We start from the raw sequence: 11,912 nt of genomic DNA, 5'->3' as shown, positions 1-11,912 counted from the left end.
GCTCAAATTGCCCTTTCCCCTCAGCAGCCACAATTAGGTCATAATATGGGTTTGAGCGGGCAGATGAGTCTTCTGCTTATAATATCACATTTATTTTCCCCAAACTAAAAACAGCAAGGCAAGAGATACAGTGTCTGAGCTGGTGTATTTAGTCAAATTAGCCAACGCAAAACCAGAAAAGAACTTGTAAATTATTTTATAAATTATAGTTTGTGTATGGTTATTGGACTATTAAAGATTTGTCCCATTATTTATGACAATTATCCCCCCAACATCCATAATGCATATTTTATATATATATATATATATATATATATATATATATATATATATATATATATATATATATATAGTTCAGCGACAAGAACTATATGTGTGTGTGTGTGTGTGTGGGGGGGGGGTCCTATTACTATACAGATGCTTTATAGTAATAGGAAAGTCTCAACGTATTTTCCTTTTGATTTTGAGGTTAAATGTGATTTGTCAGATTCACTCATGCACTCACCAAATGATCAAACCAATGGCCCTAGATAACACAAATGTACACTATGCATTTGTGGGTTTAGGGGGTTTAGTTTTACTGAAAACAAGACTAAGCAGGGAACAGATCTTAATGTCACGACCACAAGAAATCTGTCAGATTTCACAAGTTAACTTTCCATTGCACCCACTTAACGCAGTGACTAATACAATAAGAAAGGAATGGCAAAGTTAACCCAGAATCGACAGCACAACCACAACTAACTCACCAAACCACACTCATCTACTCCTTTCCATACGACATTTCAAAATGAATCTGAAACACCCATAAACCGTTAAAGAGGCTGTGAGGTGCCATCGCACATCCAATGAAGTCTACAAAGCCAAAACAAAAAAGGGAAGATGGAAAAACCCTACAGTATGTAGGTCCTACACATTTATTCGCCCTGGATACGCAACCTCAAAATGTGCAAAACATGTTGATGCGTCACATTTGTAGCTTTCATGCAACTCCCTCGGCGACAGTGAGCAAATGAGTTGACAGGAGTGTGTTTGAATGGTTTGCTGCATAAGTGCTTTATGCATGTCAAATTTCCTTGTATTCATTAATATCCTCAACTTGCATGGGCTAATTAGCATCAAGAGACATTTGAGTGTATGGTTGTGTATGAGGTACAAAACCCTCCTTCTTTATGTGCAATAAAGCAGCAGCATCTACATCCATCCTTTCTGTTCATTTTGCTCGTTTTTTTGAAACATGAGAATAAAACATTGTAAGGGGAAGAGGTTGTATGTCCAGCGAAGCAAGACTCTTCTTCATCCTCGTCGCCCCACCGAGCTCAAACGGCATTTAACGGTTCCTGCAAAACACAAAAACATGCCCAGTGCTACGGCCACTCAACGTCCCAGAGAGCCAAACATCGTCCAGACGTTGCCTAAAACACTGTCTAGACGTCCTCTTTGCACTTTTAACCATTCGTTATCCTTCTCAAGCTTCCTGCGGGGTCGGCCTCTTGAGGTCTCGGATCTGTTTGATTAGATAGGTCTTCTCGTCGCTGAACTGCTCGTCCTCGGCTCGGTCGTTCTGGAACTTGCTGAGGAACTCGATGAGTTTGGTCTGGTTCTTCAGCAGGATGTCGAGGATGGGCTGGGTCTTGTTCGGATTGGCCACAAACACCTGAACGCACAGAGAAAGACCTTGTCACTCAGAATTTTGAAGCTTGAGACAAGTTTCGGGTTGGTGAAATAATAATAGATTCAAACCTTAAACACATGGAAAGCCTCGAACTGGATGTTGCGGCTCTTGTCTCTCAGTAGGTTCATCATGAGTTTGAGGTTCTCTGGTTTGCTAATGTACTTCGTCATTATAGTGAAGTTGTGTCTGTCCAAAAGCAGCTCTCCCAAAAGCTGAGAGGAAGAGGAAATACATAAAACACCAGAAGCACTTAAAAATAACGATCTAATGGCTACAGTAAACATGCGCTATAAAGCTGTGCAATAACACAACTATACACACATATACACTACTGTTCAAAGGTTTGTGAGCAAAAATATTAAGAAATTGTTTATTTTATTCAGCAAGGACACATTAACTTGATCAAAAGTAAAGACATTTATAATGTTACAAAAAATGCTGTTTTTTTTTTTACTTTCTACTGATTTTCTGAAGGATCATGTGACACTGAAGACTGGAGTAATGCTGAAAATGCAGCTTTGATCACAGAAAACAAACAGAAAGCAGTTCTTTTAAATTGTAATAATATTTCACAATATTACAGTTCTTACTGTATTTTGATCAAATAAACAACTTTTCAAAAACTACCAAAATACCTTTTGAACAGTAGTTTTAATAAGCACAACAACATACAAATCAACCCGTTCCTTACCTTTAGGGACTGCCTCTTAGTCACATAGTTTTCTGAGTGAAGCAGTTTCTCGTATTCACTAAAGAACTGAAGAGAAAAGAAAGGACAGAGATATACAGTAAATTTCAGATTGTCTGGCTTCTTCTCATACAGTAGCCCAGAAAAGTAAAGTATACTTACAACACACTTGCATTAGATAAAATATCAAATAAAGAGGTATTTATTTTAAAGAAAGATAGCACTTTACAAGCAAAATACTTAAAGGGGTCACATAATGGTACATGCACTTTTACAAGTTGATAGTACTGAAATGTGTGTTGGCAGTGCCTGTACACAACCATCATAAAATGATAAAAATCCATCCAGTGTTTTTTTTTTTTATCTTCTTATATGTTTTCCCCCGTCTCAAATCAAGCCGTCCTTCGGCTTGTTGATTGACAGCAGCGTTTCAACAGACCCACCCTCGCTCGTGAGCGAGCCGTCAATCATAGTCCGTGCGGACCGGCGCGGTCATTGTTGATACGCTGGAGCACTGTCTATGAGCAGAATGGCGTCTAAGCGATTGTGGTGTTCTGTTCTTGGGTGTAATAAGGAACACAGCATCATTTTGATGTTCCTAAATCCGAACCGCTGAAGACGCAATGGCTGAGTTTGTTTTCGAAGGGAATATTCCCCACGATCAACAGCAATGCTTTCATGTTTGCGCGAATCATTTCACACACCAGACTGCTTTACAAACGAGGTCAGTATAAAGCTGGTTTTGCTAAGAAGCTGCTCCTGAAAAAAGGATCAGTACCAACTATTCGTGTTCCTGCTGCACCTCCAGAAGAAGACGTGAGTGTAACGTTTTATTAACCTTTATAATAATCTTTGCAAATCGCTTGCTGCACGCTTCACGATGAATGCGGCTGTTTACACTCAGGGTACATTACGGCATGTTTTCTATATACGACGTTCTCAATATAATTCATAATCCCACGTTTATAATGAACAACGTGTTATGGTTATTGTGTTACAAACGGTGTACGCACAGAACAGAGGGGCGGGGTGAGCAAAGCTCATTATCATTTAAAGACACATGCACTTAAACGGCGTGCTGAAAACAGAGCTGTTTTTGACCAGGTAAAATTAGTGTTTTCTTACAATACTAATGAGAATTTTTAATTAAAGTATATTACAAACTTTTACTTTAGACCCTAAAGAATCATATTAGCTTGTACAAAAATGGCATTATATGACCCCTTTAACAAAACATGTCCTGTATTTGAGTCCTTAATATGGTTATGTTCACACATGGTTCAGTTAGTTACGGGAGTGACAACCGCATTCTATAACCGAACTCACACCCATACATTTTCAGGAATCACAACACAACCGCATTCTCGGAAACCCTGCGATGTGTGAAAGGAACCGGACTGGACAACTAGTTGTATCGCGCCATACATTTGGAGAGAGATGCCCAACACTGCACAAATGCGTTGCGGGTTTGCATGTGTAGTTTCGATTTCAGTAACTTACAGAAACAGCGAGATATGAGCTGTGTCATCTGAAGGTTTTCTGTCAGTTTTGTGTTCTACGTGCGAGTCAAATGCTTCACTCTCTACCCAGTTATAAAAGCTGTGGTTGGTTTACAAATATTTGACAGACAAACTCGCAGCTCAATTGGACTCTTCTTGCCGTGTCAAAAGTGATGAGGCTTTTCAGTTTTATAAACGTCGCCATCTTTGATATTAATTTGTTTACTACCGCTATGGTTAGTAGTAAGAGAATACTAGCTTGACTCTCATTGCACGTTCATACAGACAGTATTCGAGACTCTACTGTAAGTTGCTGTGGGAATGGGACATTTCGAGTCTCACACCTGTAAGTAAATGCGGTTGTCAATCCCAAAACTAGCAGTGTGAACGCAGCAATATTGTCTAAAATTATGACAAAAGTATTTGGACATTTGGTTGCCTAATGTTACAAAAAGCTGTTGTTGATGTGAAGAACTTACTTCATACATCCACTAAAATCAACTTGACACCAAAATCATTATGCAAATATGTTTTTTGCATTTGTAGAAATGATATTCATATCTAAAATCATATGTAAAGAAATTGAAATATTTTAAAGTGTGACTAAAGTGTTTTTTTTTTTGGGCCCACTTCACATTCAAATCACTTCCAAAATGTATTGACTTTCACATTAAGTGCAAAGAAACAAATGCAAATTCGAGGAACTTTTTGTAGAATGGCTGACAGATCCAATCAGATCCAATGACAACAGACAGTGATGGAAGCCAAATAAATGAAAAGAAAAGTCAGTAACGTACTCTATCATAGTGTTGCTCCAGAAACTCAGCGCTGAGCAGTTTGTGTCTCGTCAGCAAATCCTGCAAGAAAACCAAACAAATGGAATTTATCAAGACAGAATAATTATACAGAGCATCTGAAGATGACATACTCAGCCACCGCCGCCCAGGCAGAACAAACACATAGGCTTGTTTGTTTGTCAACATACTAACTTTAAAAGTGGCAAATGCATCCGAGGCGATGTCGAAGGTGGACATCTCCACGTATCTGAAGAAATCGTAGAACTGCTCAGAGCAGAGGGTGATCTTTGCCAGCGGCTCATGCCGTATACATTCCCTCAGCATGATCCCGCAGTTCAGAGCGATGTCTGGAGACTCGTAACTGCAAAAAAGACCAGTAGCACCTCAATGCAATACACGAGATCCAGGGGGCGGAGTTGGATCCAGATATAAGGGGTGGAGATTGGTAGGTTTAGGGGTGGGTTTAGGGATTAAGGGGTGGAGATGGGTAGGTTTAGGTATATGTAAGGTGGGAGGAGTTGGATCTGGATCCGACTCCTCCCCCCGGATTTCATGTTCTGCAGTGAGGACCATCTCAAAAAGACAGGAACATTTGGCCACCATATACACATCCTCATGTCGTTCTAAAACTTTCTTTCATTCATAGACCCTGAAGGAGATTTAAAGGTGCAGAATGTAATATTGACAGCTAGTGGTTGAAATGGGTACTGCAGTCCAAAGGCAAAAAATTGGAGAGAGTTTTTTCCCCACGCTCCCTCCTCATTGGAGTCAACGCTCACGTGGGTTGCCAGATTGAGGACACAAACTGTGATCTCTGACCCAAGTTTGTTTGCTGACTTCCATGGCTGCAATATGCTGTGTTTTCCTCAACCTGGCAACCCGGGAGTCAAATACTATTGGGTAAATTGGAAGTGGGCGGGATCAAACAGACCAAAACAAAAACAGACATTATGACACTGAACACACATTTCAATGTAAAATAACTCAGAGTCGCATTGTGTTTTTCAGAGAAACAAGTATTTGAACTTAGCATGTTTCCAAAATTATGGTATTTTTGTTAGCGCTGGGCAACGATTAATCGCGATTAATCTCATCCAAAATAAAAGTTTGTGTTTACATATTTTGTGTGTGTATAATTATTTTGTATATATAAATACACACACATATACATGTATACATTTAAGAAATATTTGCATATATATACACTGTATATTTATATACATAATTTATAATAATATAATAACAATTTATATTATATATATATAAATATAAATATTTTATATATAAATAACAAATTTTTCTTAAATATATACATGCATGTGTGTGTATTTATAGCCTATATACAAAATAATTATACACAGTACACACACATATAATATGTAAACACAAATTTTTATTTTGGATGCAATTAATCGTTGCCCAGCACTAATTTTTATGCTTCAGTACAGTCAAAAAATGACATACAGCAAATTTAAGTTGGATGTTCATGCTACTTTTTTCATACAATGAAACTAAATGGTGGTCAGGGGTTGTCAAGCTCCAAAAAAATAACAAAAAAGTACCACAAAAGTAGTCTAAAATAAAATAATAGTTGATGTGTATATGAAGTTGGATGTAATTTATATCCAACTTTATTCTCACACACTCACGTAAAGCAATATATAGTAAATAGCTAATCTCAACTGCTTGATTTTTTCATAAACCGTAACTATATTATCTCCCTGATCTTTATATGAATTTGGATACAAAAGTATGTCTAATTGTATCTGCATACACACAACATACTAGAGTAGGGCTATATATACTATATTGCATATCTCAACTGCTCTCAACTCTCAACTTGATTGTTCTAATCTGCTGAATGTGAATATAAGGCATGATGAATATATTACGATATTGTAAACATTAACATCATGATTTTCTGTAAAGCTTCTTTGTAACACGGTATTGTGAATTTGACTTGTCCAAATGGCTTGTCTGCTACATTCTTGACTTAAAACTATATGTTTTTTTCAAGTCCTCTAAAGTCATACGGCTTATTTTTAAGGTTTAAGGAGTTTGATAATTGGAAAAGCACTAACATTTTGTGAACTACTATAAACAATTCACATTCAAGATGGTATCGGTGATGTAGGATAAGATGTACCCATTGCTAATGCTGACTCACTAGAGTAAATACTCATCTGGGATCAGATAGCTCATCTAAAATATTTACCAATAGTCTCATATTAGTCACCAAACCACTTCCTTGATATCTTAGTTTGAGATATGATCTAAACACCAGCTTACTGGTTAACAAGTCTGACAACTGCCACATTTATGTTAAATAAGTGTATATGAAAATTAAATGAATCTCTTCACAATATGTTTGTGAGTGTGTCTCACCCTTTAAGCAGCATGAAGAGTATATTTTGTTGAGTGCACAGGTATTCAACAGTGGGTGTCCGTGTGCCGATTTGACGTCTCAAAATATTATTAAAGATCTGTGCCACGTCTTTCTTGCCCTAAAGAGAAAAAAAAAAAAAAAAGCAGAATAGTTACTGAAAAGCTCAATTAACCCATTCAGACCCTGCGTCCATTACAATGGACATCACATGTCAACCCCCCTTTTTTTTACTTCTGGAGCATTTCACCTAGTTTAAAGCCTGCAGTCCATTAGATTGGACGCTTGTCATCCAATCAAATGGTAGTAAAGCTTTGCATGTAGTAATTATAGAAAAAAACACTACTTTGAAGAGAAGCATGTCAGCACTTCACTCCAAACACAGAAGCAAGCAACATTTTCTGTGGTTTTATTTACATTTTTTTATATGTTTGTCAGTATTTCATAGTTTGTATGTAAAATAGAAAGATTGAACTTATTAATTAAAGTTAAAAATCGATTGTAGAATTTCACATTTTAAATCAGGATTTTTTCAAATGTGTCTGTCCATTAGAATGGACAGTGGGTTCAAAAGCCTGTTACTGAAATCACATTCCAGTAATTGAAGTCCAGTAATGCTGATTGAAATTTCTTATATAAAAATCTATATCACAGTACCGATACATTTTTTTTTTACTTTTTCATATGCAGAATATATAGTTCTTGAACTGCTTGAACATATAGCTGATGGAAGTATCTCAGATGTTGACTTTATGTGGAGTGATGATTAGGAAGATGGAGATGTAAGAAAAATATCCGTATTTAAAACTTTATAAAGTAAAATGACTAGCTTCCGGCCAAACGAAACATAGGATTTGACATAAATCGAAAGCGTAACTTGAAAATGAATTATTTTTTCTTACACGAACGCATCGCTTCGCTTCAATAGGCCTTTATTAACCCCCAAGAGCCATGGAGCACTTTTATCATGGATGGATGCACTTTTATGGACTTTCAAAACAGAAACAACCATTCACTGCCATTATAAAGCTTGGAAGCCAGGACATTTTTTAATATAACTACAATTGTATTCGTCTGAAAGAAGAACGATGTCATATACACCTAGAATGACTTGAGGGTGAGTAAATCATGGGCCAATTTAAATTTTTGGGTGAACTATCCCTTTATGGGTATAGTACACCCAAAAATTATATTTGTCATCACTTACTCATCCTCATGTTGTTCCAAATCTGTATGAGTTTCTTTATTCGGCTGAACACAAAAGAAGATATTTTGAAGAATGTCGGTAACTAGACAGTTGACAGTATAGCCATTGATTTCCATATTTTTTCCTACTATAGCCTATATTTCCTAATAACTACATATTATATTATTGTGATATAATATTATCATTATTAGTAATTATTTTGAAAATTATAATAACATTTATCAGTAATTTCTCAATATAGATATTACAACACTGTATAATTAATTACAGCAAAAGCAGATCAAATTACGAAATACAGTACAAATACAGTAAAGTACTATTTGGTAGTTTACAGTACTGATCTTGTGTACTGTAAAGTGAATTACAGTACAGTTACTGGAAATCGAAATACATGCATCATGCATGGCAACCGTGCTGCCAGTAATGTACTGTAGAAATACAAGAAAATCGCTAACAGAGAAATTGTTTCAAGGATGCACACAGGAAATTACTCTAACGTGAATTTGTTGATTGATTCCTAGGTTTATTTTGTTATGAATAAACAAATGTGCGATCTATAAAGCAAAAACCTTACAATTAAAGTTGAAATGTTGTAATGTTCAAGTTTTTGATCTAAAAAAGAAAGATTCGCAAAGAAAATGACTCTAACATGACCATATTGATTGATTCTAAGATATTTAGTTTATTACAAACAATGTGCAATCTGTAAAACAAAAACCTCAAAATTAAAGTTGAAATGGTATACTGTTGAAAAGTTTTTGACCTTGAGAAAAAGCTTTAAGTATATACTAACAATTTTTATGTTTATTATTTAATTTTATGCTGGTACATTTTTGTGAAGTACACCTGTTTTGACGTAACGTCCATTGAAATGGACAAAAAAAATTACAATCAAAGCAAAACATTTTTTTTATTTGGTCTCATTTATAGAAGCCTCATGAGCTGGGAAAATGTACTTTTATATTTTTCAGAAACCTAAAACATAATTCAGGTCTGAACGGGTTAATTAAAAATAAAAACATGTATTTCCACAAACTGGAATTTGAGAAATAAAGTATGTAAATCTTGTAAAACTGTTTAAAAACCGTTGATCCGGCTGATCCGTTCACAAGTGGCCAGTCGAGACAGTTTGCCATTGACATCTGTTAATACACGCAATATTAACGTCTCTCAGTTGCATAATAATGATTAGAGTAGAGCATCTCTTTTGTGGCTATTTTGATGGATTTAAAAAATAGTGAATTGTATTTTAAAACTAATCATAATTCTAACATCTAACATTACTTCTCCTACAGGCCTAACATTCTAACACTTGAAGAACAAAATGTACTGTGTTGAGGTGTTGAAACCAGTGGAAACTTTTAGATGCTGGCTAGACAATATCCAAAACATAAGTGGTTGTTATAGCGAATACAACCCCGACGCGAATCACTTATTACATTGCTACCCACCAAATAAATAAATAATTTGACACAAAATATTGATTCAAAAAGGAGTTTATTGATTTAAAAACGATTGTATTGCTTCCGCTAAAGAAAACAGTCCGTTCCGTCTCTAAAGTTTGAATCCTGCGTCCATAGCAACGCTCTGTTTTTCATGGCAACGGTGTGTTATACTTAGCAACGGTCTGTTATCAAGAAATAACAGACCGCATTCTACATTAGAATTCAACCAAGCCATGTAATAATATTCTATAATAGTCTCGTGACATATTAAGTAATCAAATGAACTTCTAACCTCTTCCATGGAGCTGGGGGATGGTTTCGCACAGGTTGAATAGTGAATGATAATATTGAAAGAAAATGATCATGAGTCATAGGTCATGTTGTTCTGTTATTACTGTTGTATCGGTCCTATAAAAACCACCACCGTTTTGAGAGAGTTTTTCTGAGAATTGCTAGAGAACTCTCCCAGTCGTGATTAAATAATTTAAAGAGCATTTGTTGAAATCTGTCTGGTTATTGCTGCAGAGCAAGTTAGTTAGTGGAGCACTAGACTAGACACTAGAGATCTTACTTCGATAGCGTTAGAGAAAAAGGGACAAAACGTCGCCCGACTCAAAGCCAGTTGTCGACTGTAGATGCAGTGCTAGAGTATACATATTATCTAGTGTCGACTGGAGACGCTTGGGTGTCGACTTCTTTTTTCTAACTGAATGGGTGTTTGGCTTAAAATTATTCAAAATAAGACCATGTGCTTAAAAAAATAAGCTTAAAATGAAGATATAAACTGATATCATATTTCCTAATTTAATTTTGCCTTTCATTTCATTTATGAACCAGGGTTGTCATGGGCATGGAAAACCTGGATATATGAGGAATGTTTTGACTTTAGACCTGGAAAAGCCATGCAAATTTTTTGGGTTTTTTTTACAATAAATTAACTTTTTCTAGTTATTTTAAGTTCTAAAATATTTTATCAGGTAGAAATATATATATATATATATATATATAAACAACTTTAATTAAGTTGTTTTAGCTCATTTGTAAGTCGCTTTGCATAAATGAATAAATGTAAATGTCTAGGTGTGAACTAGAAAGTTTAAAAGCTCCAATTTACTTCAATTGAAATCGAAGAATGAACCGGTGTGACGTCATTTCGAACAAAATAAGGCCAAAGCGTAGTTTGTTTCGGGAATCGCAACAGCTTGCCTAAATTGACTTTCCGAAAATGTTGCTCTGGCTAGTAAACACCTTTGTACTACATTGGTCTGTAGCGATTACATACTAAAGAGATCAGAACCCAGAAGACATTATTCGGCACAGGTTCCTTCAAGATTTTCCTTTGGGGTTTTATAATGGGGTTTTTCAATTAATGAAATTATAAAACCCCATAGGAACATTTTTGGGGATCCAGGAGGCGGGGTTTCATCAGTCTTCCAGTTTGTATTTCCACAGCATGAAAGTAAGATCTCACAGATTTAAAAATGATTTTTTTTTAAATCTTCCCGGTCTACTGACATGTGTTGTGACATCCGCTTAAAACAGCGTCTTTTCAGTTACGAGTCGAGTCAACTAGTAGCCTAGTTGTATCATTTCTTCCGATACTGCCCTCTGTAACCGGTAGGCGTGGCAGCGAAGCAAGTGCATTCTGGGAGTTGTTGTTTTTCATCCACATGAGCTAAAAATAAATGTTCTGGCTTTTTTCAGTCTAAAAGGCACCAACTTCTATTCTATTCCATCAACTTCTTCACATTCATCTTTCCAGCGGTGAAATATCCCTTTAAAGGAGCATTTGAGAGCTGCTCAGTGGATTTTTTACTTTTCATGTGAAAAGAATATATTTTGTGGCTTAGGCCGTGTGTCCACCAAAGCGTTTTTACTCGCGGCTGGCGTGTTTTTTCAATTGTTTTCAATGGGAGCGCCGCGTTTTTAAAACGCCATGAGCGTTTTTCACGCTGAAGCGCTGAGCGTTCGGCGTTTTTTACTGGTCGCCGAGAGTTGAAGAATGTTTAACTTTTGGTAAAACGCAGCGCTCATCACTGTCACTTTTTACCCAACCGTCCAATCACAGTGGAGGAGGGGCGGGACTAATACCACACCGACCAACCGCGTCCGCCCGCCACATGATTCTGCTTGTACAACGTCAACAGATGACAACAACAAGCATAATAACGGAACAAAATCATTTAAAACAAGAGCCAGAGAAAATACGTTACATTGT

General features: G+C 36.3%; 1 protein-coding gene across 1 annotated transcript in view; it reads right to left on the bottom strand.

Annotated features, from left to right (window-relative positions):
• Positions 1-465: 465 nt before the first annotated feature.
• The window catches only part of cab39 (calcium binding protein 39), a 15,980-nt gene continuing 4,533 nt past the window's right edge, over positions 466-11,912 (bottom strand). The window contains exons 4-9 of the mRNA XM_084418035.1: positions 7,045-7,163; positions 4,852-5,020; positions 4,660-4,719; positions 2,367-2,432; positions 1,744-1,887; positions 466-1,657 (exon numbers count right to left, since the gene is read on the bottom strand). Coding sequence (XP_084274161.1) covers positions 1,469-1,657; positions 1,744-1,887; positions 2,367-2,432; positions 4,660-4,719; positions 4,852-5,020; positions 7,045-7,163 — 747 coding nt within the window. The 3' untranslated portion in view covers positions 466-1,468. The remainder of the gene's footprint in view (positions 1,658-1,743; positions 1,888-2,366; positions 2,433-4,659; positions 4,720-4,851; positions 5,021-7,044; positions 7,164-11,912) is intronic.

The sequence above is a fragment of the Rutilus rutilus genome, assembly GCF_951802725.1.
Source record: "Rutilus rutilus genome assembly, chromosome: 9".
NCBI classification, from domain to species: Eukaryota; Metazoa; Chordata; class Actinopteri; order Cypriniformes; family Leuciscidae; genus Rutilus; species Rutilus rutilus.
Note: the sequence above shows the minus strand (reverse complement) of the source record. Positions and strands in the feature narration are given on the sequence as shown.